General features: G+C 42.9%; 1 protein-coding gene across 1 annotated transcript; it reads right to left on the bottom strand.

Annotated features, from left to right (window-relative positions):
• Nucleotides 1-394: 394 nt before the first annotated feature.
• On the bottom strand, nt 395-3,191 carry LOC311295585 (uncharacterized protein). The gene is made up of 8 exons (XM_084417051.1): nt 3,065-3,191; nt 2,271-2,861; nt 2,102-2,183; nt 1,707-1,893; nt 1,405-1,526; nt 1,084-1,312; nt 851-997; nt 395-691 (listed from the first exon to the last, which is right to left on the bottom strand). The coding sequence occupies exons 2-8, from the start codon at nt 2,663-2,665 to the stop codon at nt 435-437; spliced, it is 1,419 nt and encodes a 472-aa protein (XP_084273177.1). The 5' UTR covers nt 2,666-2,861; nt 3,065-3,191; the 3' UTR covers nt 395-434.
• Between the last annotated feature and the right edge of the window lie 7,667 nt (nt 3,192-10,858).

Here is a 10,858-nt window from a genome sequence, read left to right as displayed (position 1 = left end):
ATTTTTCTTGAATAAATACATATATTTCATATATTTTGTTTTCTGTAATGTTTAATTCAACAACTACATTGATTCAACCACGTTTATTTTGTGTTTAACTGGTAAACAAAATTTGTAAAAAAAAATTGTAAATACAAATTTGTTAAAATTTTCAGTGTGGCTTTTGAAGTTCCTAAATAAATAATATTACACATACTTTTTTCACAAAAGAAATGTTACTGATTTTTAATTTCTAAACTGTGTTGCTATCATCACATCAATGCTTTTTCTTCAAGACAACAGTAATGTAACATGACATATAATTAACAAAACAATAAAATTTTAGATAAAAAAATAACTTTAAACTAAAAAAGATAATAAACAGTGCCCAATAATACTTTTATTAAATTCCCACTAAGGCACAAGAGTCTATGTAAAGCATTGTGTTAGAGCCTTTACTTAGAAAATCTTGACTGGTGCTTTGAAATGGCATCTTCTTTGGCAGGTTTTGGCTTTCGTGCAATATTTGCTGGTAATGTGGGAACAGTGAGTTGAGATGACTCGTCTCGAACAACAATGTTTGGGTTTCTACGGTACTCAAGAACTACATTAACCAGTTCATCTCTAAATGTTTGTGTGGTTGGTTTAAACAGTTTCTTAGCTACCCACTCCTTGGAGTGCTTGGGAAACACAACATTGTAGCGTTGTACTCCTAGAAAGAAACAAGACATACACGTTACTGTACTATATATTATTAGACTAATGTTAAACTACTGACCCATTGATTAAAAAAAAGCACTTTGCATTAAATTTCATAATTTGGAATTCACTATTGTTTTAAAATTTTGTTGTGGTAATGTTCTTTACTTACCAGAGGTGGTTGTGGCCTGTTTGCGATGTACATTTTCATTATGATCCATAATTGCAAGCTGTGTGCGTGCAAACATGGAAGAGTAATGAAAGTGCAAGTTCTTCGGACAGTACTTCAGTAGCATGGAGTGGAAAACTTCAAGCTTGCCTGTAAAATAAGGAAACATAATTAGCCTGGTGTTCTAAATAATCACTTTCCACATATACACACAAGTTCATTTTGGTGTAACATACCTGTATGCTTAAACAGGGACATTTGCTGCAGGTCCTTCAGAATACCTTTGTCAAGAACTATTTTCTCCAGCGTATGGTATGCACGAGACTCTTTCATAATCCACCTCTTCCGTCTCTGTTGGTCAGGATTGAGGGCAGGATGGAGACATCTCTGTTCTAGCCCATCTTCGGTCCAACTATGTTCCCCAGAGATGTGATGAAGTATTGACTTCCATTTCCAGATTAAGTCCTACAAAACATAAGTTAAACATTTCATTATTTCATTTTAATTAAATCTACATCATCTTTGTAATGTTATATGGTGTACAAATTAAAACTTACTTCAGGGTCACCTCCACAACTAGAGCAGCAATACCACAAATGGTTGCAGATGCACTTGATCCAGGGCTGGAGATCTCTGTTGTCCTTGTATCTTGACAAGGACAATAATTTCTTTAGCAACCCTGAGAAAACATTATTGATACGGTAATTACACAAAATATAATTGAATGTATATATAGAAAGTACCTTTTTAATTACTAAAAGTAATCCTTGAGTAAAGGTTCACATTCAAACTAAGTTTGAAAAATAAAAACAGTGTTGTTCATTTGCAGAATTAAATTTTATCTGACACAATTTCTTACCCTTCACCACATGCCAAATGTCAAACTCATGGTGAATTACTGGATAATCCTCCCGCATGATCTTTCTTATGGATGGTGATCTGTCAGTGGTCAACACATCTACTTTGATGCCTGTCTCCAAAATTTGATTTAAGCCTCTTTTAAACCCAATGGGCTCCATGGCCGCTGAGCTAGATGCTTCTGTTACCTAAAAAAATTTAAGACACAACAAAGATATTCTTTATATTAAGTAGAAACATGTTTCATCTTTCTTTATAGTGTTTTCATTTAGGGTGTAATAAGTATAATATTCTGTAAGTTTGTACATTACTTTACAAAGTATATTACCATTTGTGGTGTTTACTAATTAAAACATTGCATAACTGTACACTGTATATATCAACATGTACACTCACCTGCACCAACTCAAAGTGTACAATTTTATCCGTTGTGTCATCCATAAGGCTGTATGTGTTATATTTTGCTGAAAAACCAGGGCTGTAGCAGGTAGGACATAAGATGAAACAATAAACTTTTTGTTTTTCATATTTATTTTAATTACTGTAAGAAAGGTGTCTCATTTACCTGTCTGATCTCCCATCCCCAGATAAATGCACCTCACTCTGTAATGCATTTTGATTCTGTAAATCGTTCAGAATCCCTGCTTGTTTTTCTTTGTAAGTAGCATCAACTGCAGGAATGAGGTATGAAGACTGCATTGAATAGAAAGCGGTTTTCTTTGGCACATGTAAGTTCAGCAGTGCAGCCCAATCAGCAAAGTTGACATAAGTTGCACCACTGAATAGGACACTTGCAGAAACCAGAAGATTGTTTAAAGGCATTCCCCGAACATCTTCACATGAACTCCAACGGCCCTGATGTTCGTTCTCACATTCCCACAGCACTTCGATACGGCTCCCATTGGATTTTTTCTCGGTTCCAGTAATTAGTGCTCCACAATCCTGACATCTTCTAAACATTTGATTCGTTTACAATCCATTTTCTTTCCTTCCACTTCTCATTTTCTCTATCGTCCTCTGTAGTTGTAGTTGACGTTGATGATGTCGAGCTGGCAGGAACAAAACTTGTGTCCTTGTCTGATGGACACTGCATTGAAAGCATGCTGATATCGAGATCACAATCTTCAGATTGTGGTTCAGTCTGTGATGTCTGATCCTACGTGACAGATAGTAAATTGTAATTACAATCTTTAATTATAAAAATAGTGTGTAAAATCACGCATTATTATAATCTACACATAGATACATTTTTCAAGTAATTTTTATAATTTTTTTAGATATTTAGACATCACAACTAACATAACTATCATAACTTGTAAAAAAAAAATTGCATGATCAAACACTTTTCTGAGTACTTACCGACTGATATAAACTTATGGGGGGTAAGGCAATGTATGTCCCAGATGTTGATGGACCTGTCCTTCTGTCAAATGATTCTGGACTTCTAAGCGTGAACTTGAGTCCAGCCATAATTCCTTGATTCTCTTCTTTGCTGCTATGTTTAACTGGAGTTGACTGTGGAACACCCTCTAGTGCTGATACATCCAGGACAACTTTCTCCTGATCCTTTTATGTTGATGTGCAAAGCAGATTTGGCTGAGCATGTACAGCAGGATCCCTTGGTGTTTCCTAAAACAATTCATAATGCAATAGTACATGTTTACATACATGTAGAGGTTAAAGTGAAAGTAATTTAACTAAAAGTAGTTATGTAAACCACTGTTTGACAACATAATCCAAACAACACGACCACTGGGCAAAACATTGCATGACAAAACACATACGAGTACTTACTGACTGATAGATACGTATTGGGGGGAAGGCAATGTATGTCCCAGGTGTTGATGGACCTGTCCTTCTTGGATTTGATTCTGGACTTTTAAGCATCAATTTGAGTCCTGCCACAATTCCTTCATTCTCTTCTTTGCTGCTATGTTTGACTGGAGTTGACTGTGGAACACCTTCAAAAAATGCTGATGCACCCAGGACATCTGTCTCCTGATCCTTTTGTGTAACTGTGTAACAGAGACTTGACTGAGTAGTAACAACAGGATCCCCTTGTGTTTCCTACAACAATAGATCATACATGATTACATTTTAAAAGAAAAATTTAATATTTATACAACAGAAAAGTGTGTCCATGACATTTTAACATCATGTCTTATCTTAAAACGTTAAGTAAAACTTAACTATGTATTCGGTAAAATTAGGAAATAAAATATTTAATGTCCCTTAACTTATGATGTAATGTACAGACAGACGATTGTTATCGTGAAATAAGTCCCTAAAGTGTGATACAAGACTGTATGGACTTATATAACAACCTGCTGCATATACATTATCCCTTACATGTAGCATCACAATCAATACACCCTACAGTACAGAGTACTCAATACATACCGGATTTTGCTGGAAAAGCAGCACAGGTACAGGCACGGCTGACGATTTCAGAAGTGGTTTTGTATTTCCCATCTTTGCCTCGTAATCGTCTGGGCTGAAATGTTCACTGCACATCCGATATCGCAAGAGTTTTTCCTTTGGTGTATTTATATCCCAACCAATAGCGAGCAGCCATAACTGCAATCGCTCGGAATCATGTACTGGGAATCTGTGAAATGCTACTGGTGCATATTCCTTTGACGCCCACGCGCGCAACCTTAGTTTTACATATGCTTAAGCATCCAGGGTAGATGCAGGCCCGAACCATTTTAAGCCTAATAAAAAACTTAAGTATAGCTAAATCAAATAACTCTTCACGGAAATCCTGAGTGGAGTTTTGTTTTGCTCTGCTCTATGGCTGCGCTGGCGCGTTCGTTCTACGTCACGATGCTTCCTACGATACGTCCTACGTCATACGCCGAAATCCTTCTCCCGTGAACGCGCGTCGACCGTGGCCGGAAGCCAGATATTTTCGTTTATAAAGTTTAAAATATGTATATTTTTACGACAAAACCGCACGGATTACCATCAGGAGGCTTCGTTTATCCCCCTGGAGCTGGATGGATTACTTTTGTGGAGGATGCATGCACATTTTGGGACTTCAACGAGGTGGACCCCATAGGTTTCCATTATAACCACTCAAAGATCTAAAACATTTTCTAAAATAACTGAAAATGTGTTCGTCTGAAAAAAGATTGACATATGCATCTCGAACGGCTTGAGGGTGAGTAAATCATGGGTTAAATATCATTTTTAGGCGAACTATCCCTTTAAGTTCACACCGGTCTGGTACCAGCCGGTTCTCATCCACGGTTTCAGAGCTGCAACGCATGTCTGATTCGCCGTGAGACGAAGCAAACCTGTCTTCCACGCTTTTGCTGGTACGCGTCGTTTCAACCACAGCTGAAAAGGGCGCATGTGTAGCAGACCCAGCCGCAGCACCGTCGAGGCTGAGGCCATGAGACCCATCATCATCTGAAACATTCTGAGGGGAAGATTCTTCCCTACAGTGAATGTTGCTGCAAAGCGCTGGATTGCAGCCACGTCCACCATAGACCTGGAGACCAACTCTATCCCCAGAAAGGATATTTCCTGGCTGGGGGATGGAATGCTCTTGGCCCAGTTGACTCTGAGACCCAGCTGATCCAGACGGGCCAGCAATAATGTCTTGTGTAACACCAGTTCCTCCTTTGACTGGGCTAAAATTAGCCAGTCGTCCAGATAATTCAGGACTCTCACGCCCCGTTCTCTGAGGGGCGCGAGTGCCGCGTCCATGCACTTCGTAAATGTACGAGGTGCTAAAGACAGGCCGAAGGGAAGGGCGGTGTACTGATAAGCCTGGCCCTCGAAGGCGAATCTCAAGAATGGCCTGTGATGGGCTGCTATTTGGATCTGAAAATAAGCATCTTTCAGGTCCACTGATATAAACCAGTCCCCCGGTCGAATTCGAGCGAGGATTTGTCTGGTTGTGATCATTTTGAACAAGCGTATCATCAGCGCTTTGTTCAAACGTCTGAGATCTAATATAGGGCGGAGTCCGCCGTCTTTCTTTGGTACTAAGAAGTAACAGCTGTAAAACCCAGACTCACTCTCGGCTAAGGGAACGTGTTCCACTGGCCCTTTTTTTTCAGCAAATTCGCTATCTCGGTGCGAAGTAGGTGTGCTACTTCTTGATTCACTGATGTTTCGACCCGTGCTGTGAAGCGCGACGGTCTGCGAGCGAATTGCAGCGAGTAGCCCTGTTTCACTGTCTTTAGTACCCATTCTGAAACCCCTGGTATCAATTCCCATGCTTTCGCGTGAATTGACGGGTAGAATGAAGTCTGGGTTCCGATCGCTCACATTCGGGGACCCGGAGACCAAACCATGAGGAAACGGTTCGTTCATCATGTTCATTTTGAATGGGGCAGTACTTTGTGTGGTGGCTCTGTAGCTAGCATACGAATGGGGAGATGCCGTATTACAGACACAGCTTTGTGGGCTAGCGGCGCAGAGAGTTTTTCACAAAGTGTGTGCGCTGAGAGGCAGACACGTGATCTGCACTTGAAACACTGCCAGCTCGTGCTGGGTTCAAACGCTGAGGCGATATGCGTGTGAGTAGCGCAGATGCAGTCGTTTTCACGGGAACGGGTGAGCGCTGTACAGCGGGCACATTTCCTATACTTAAAACATGAACGGCGTGAGCCAGTTTGACTGATATGGACCCTGTGGTGGTGTGAGACACTGCATGGGTAGTGCTTGTGTGCAGGGGTGAACACTGGGTAGTGGGCACTTTTCCTACACTTAGTGGTCGAGCGGCCTGGGCCAGCTTTATTGTATTCGACCCTGGATGAGTGTGACACACAGAGAGGGTAGTGTTTATGTGCATGGGTGGGCACTGGGCAGCGGGCACCTTTGCTACATTCAAAACACTTTCGGCCTGAGCTGGAATATGACCAGACATAATGCTCTTTTTGAGATTTATGTGGGTCGAGCAGGCGAGCGAGTTTTGGAACTGGCTCGTTGGCTGCTAAGTACACTCTTTGAGTCGTCTCTGTTGAGGGAACTGCGAGAGCGGTTCGCGCTGATTTTGACGGTGGTCCGGCCGCAGCGGGACTTAACCATCGGCGCTTTCCTAGGGGGGCTAGGAAGGTTTGGGAGGCTCGAAGCTGGGTGCGAGCCTGGGTCTGGGTCCCTGGGCAGGCGGCGGTCTGCGGCGGCTCAACGAGCGCGAGCGTTGGCGTGCATCCCGGGCCTGGTGCTGTTGCAGGGCGGGAGGCGGAGGCGGAGGCGGTGGGGGGGCCGTTCTTCGAACGGGCGGCTGCTTCTTAGCATGGCCTGCTGCAGAACTGGAACGCCGCGGCAGAAAATGTCTCATAGCCTGAAATGTTTTCTGCACCTCCAAAAACCCCTCCGCGAAGCCTTTAACTGAGGGACCGAAGAGACCAGTCGGAGAAATAGGAGCGTCCAGAAAGGTGGCACGGTCGGACTCGGACATGTCGGACAGGGTAAGCCACAAGTGACGCTCTGTGACGGTGAGAGAAGCCATGTTGTGGCCGATGGCCTGGGCGGCAGCTTTAGTAGCTCTGAGTACCAAGTCCGTCGCACTCCTCAAATCCATCACACACTCCTTAGTTGGTCCAGCCTCGTCCAGAGAGCAGAGGAGGTTGGCCTGGTGAATCTGCAAAACCGCCATGGAGTGCAATGCAGATGCGGCCTGACCGATGGCAGTGTAGGCGCGACCGATCAAGGCTGAAGTGGTAGGCAGAGTTGACTTGGCACGCCATCCAGCAGAGGGTGGACACAAGTGCGCTGCTACTGCTTCCTCTACCGGAGGAACAGAGAGATATCCCCTGTCTTTCGCGCTGTCGACCGCAGAGAGCGTAGAAGACACAGAGGACCTCAGCCTGGCCGAGTACGGGGCTCCCCACGATTTGGAGAGCTCGTCGTGAGGCTCGGGGAGGAAGGGAGCGGGCCTTGAAGCAGGTGCAGAGCGGCGTCCTGTCAGGAAGCAGCCATCCAATCGGTTGGGCGCCTGGGGCATGGTCCAATCAAGGCATAGGTCTTCGACGGCCTTCGAGAGAAGGCGGAGAAGCTCAGCGTCGACCGAGGCCCTCACGCTGGACTCCTGTGTCGATGGGGTGGGATCAGGGATAGAGCCATACCATTCCTCGCTCCCGGACACCAGGAGAGAGCAGCTGTAATCCTCCATGACATCCCGCTCTATCGTCTCGACCGCAGCGGGGCGCTGGCCGTCGAGGAAAGAGACAGGGGACTCCGAGAAGGAGGCTCGCGGGGATGTCGCCGGCGAGTTCTCCGTCACCGAAGGTTCTGGTGGCCTTTGAGATCGGCGCTTCTTACGGCGCGGCCCAGCAGAAGGCATGGGAGAAGCGGACTTGACGCGGAACAAAGCCTGCCGAGCCCGCAGGGTCGAGAGAGGCAAAGACTCGCATTCCTGGCAGCCGCCATCAGCGAGCGCGTGGTCCGCGTGATCCTTTCCCAGGCAGGAAGCTCTGCACGAGCCGCAGGACATGGTTTGCATTTAAAAATGCCTTTGCTCTTTTAGGAAAACGTGTGTGTCGCAGCGGCGAACACACGGAGCAGTGAAAAAGGATATAGGCGCCAGATAGCGCAGCAGGTACGGCGAGCGAAGGCGGCGAATCCGGCCGGCGTCCTCAAATCTCAAGCTCGTCCCGCTGAAGGCTTTTCGACGGCGCAGCTTCTCAGAGATCCAGCGAAGTGAAGTCACTCGCTGAAGGAGACAAAATCATTGGGCAACCCGCGTGTTTTTATAGGCTCAATTTATGATCAGTAATAACTATTGATGTTTCTGCAGGGAGATTTTTACATATCTCATCACATTCTGTCTTTCCTTCCACAGTGTCAAATCTGTCATAAAAGTTATTTAAATCATTAATAAAAGTTTGTCTTTTACTTACACAATTATCATCCTTTTTATTAGACCTACCCATTAATGTATTTAATCCCTCCCAAGCCTGTCTTATATGACCAGTTAAGAATTTTTAAGAACCTTATTTTTATAATAAATTTTTGCTTTCAAATTTTCCCCCCTCAACTGTCTCCTTTTCTCACACAGTAAATCTGTATTACCAGAACAAAAGGCAACCTTCCTTTCATTAAGACAGCTTTTCAGCTGTTTCGATACCCAGGGCTTTGTTATTTGGGAAAATTTTCCACAGTTTTAGTTTCAGACACAGTGTCTTCACAAAACTTAATATATGACGTAATGGTATCAGTGAGCTCATCAGCATCATGACAAGATTGAAAGAAAATGTCCTAATTAGTTTCCTCAAAGCAGTCCCTTAGTTGCTCTTTACACCTATCAGACCACACCTGTATTTGCTTAATAACAGGCTTTGCCCTCTTCTGAATATTTCAGTAACAGCGATCAATAGTCCGGTTTAGACGAGTGGAACATTCCACATAGCCTACTGCTGGAGCGAAGTAGACAATTGGAAAAGTTTTTGGGGCAAACCTGACCTGTTGAAAAGAGATGGTATTCATCCCTCCTGGGATGGTGCTGCTCTTCTATCTAGTAATATGGCTCATAGTCTTAGAGCTCAAACATGACAAATTGGGCACCAGGTCAGGAAGCAGACAGACTGGCTAAACCAACCGTCTGCTAGCGGCCTCGCGTCACCCAGGTCAGATAAATCCCATCACATAGAGCCTCTTTCACCTAGCTATCATCATATAGAGACTGTGTCTGTTCCCCGATTTTGGAAATCCAAAAAATGTTTAAACCTATCTAAGGTTAAAAATTGAATTGATGTTCAACAAATAAAAAACAGCTATAATACAGATGAGCAAATGCTAAAGCTTGGGTTGCTGAATATTCGATCGCTTACTTCAAAAGCACTCATTGTTAATGATATGATTTCAGATAATAACCTAGATGTGCTGTGTTTGACAGAAACCTGGCTAAAACCAAGCGATTACATTACTTTAAATGAGTCCACCCCGCAAGACTACTGTTATAAACATGAACCTCGTCTTAAACACAAAGGGGGTGGTGTTGCTGTAATTTATAGTAATATTTTCAAAACCACTAAGAAATCAAGTTTCGAATATAATTCTTTTGAAGTGTTAGTGCTTAATGTAAAAATATATAGTATAAATGATAAATCACGTTTGAGATTTGTGCTGGCTACTGTATACAGGCCACCAGGGCACCATACAGACTTTATCAAAGAATTTGCGGACTTTCTATCAGAGTTAGTATTGGCTGCAGATAAAGTACTAATTGTTGGTGATTTTAATATACACATCGATAATGAAAAAGATGCATTGGGTTTGGCATTTAAAGACATTGTAAACTCAATTGGAGTTAGACAACACGTGTCAGGACCTACTCATCGTCGTAATCATACTCTAGATCTAATATTATCACATGGAATAGATGTTGATGCCGTTGAAATTCTGCAGCAGAGCGATGACATCTCAGATCATTATCTAGTCTCGTGTAAATTACATTTAGCCAAGGCTGCAAAGCCGACTCCGTGTTACAAATATGTTAGACCTATCACTTATGCTACTAAAGATTGCTTTATTAATAATCTTCCTGATCAGTTTCATCATTTTAGCATCCCGGATAGCTTAGAAAAACTTGATATTGCAACAGAAACTTTTAACTCTCTCCTTTCCAGCACTTTAGACACAGTTGCTCCTTTGCGCTTAAAGAAGATTAAAGAAAATAATCCAACGCCGTGGTACAACGAGCACACTCGGGCCCTTAAGAGAGCAGCCAGAAAAATGGAGCGCAACTGGAAGAAAACAAAATTAGAGGTATTTCGCATTTCATGGAAAGAGAGCCCGATTGCTTACAGAGAGGCTTTAAAAGCTGCTAGATCTGCTTATTTTTCAAACCTATTAGAAGAAAATAAACATAATCCTAGGTATTTATTTGAAACAGTGGCTAAACTAACGAAAAAGAAAGCTTCAAACACAGAAGGTTCCAAGCAGCACAGCAGTAATGACTTTATGAACTTCTTCACTTATAAGATTGATAATATCAGGGACAAAATTATAACTATGCAACCGTCTACTACAGTATCGCATCAGGCAGTGCATTGTAGTCTCCCTGAGGAAAAATTTGATTCATTCATTGCTATAGGAGAGGAAGAATTTACTAAACTCGTTAAATCATCTAAATCTACAACATGTATGCTAGACCCTATACCGACTAAGCTACTGAAAGAGATGCTTCCAGAGGTC

Source organism: Rutilus rutilus, assembly GCF_951802725.1.
Source record: "Rutilus rutilus genome assembly, chromosome: 8".
Lineage (NCBI taxonomy): Eukaryota > Metazoa > Chordata > Actinopteri > Cypriniformes > Leuciscidae > Rutilus > Rutilus rutilus.
Note: the sequence above shows the minus strand (reverse complement) of the source record. Positions and strands in the feature narration are given on the sequence as shown.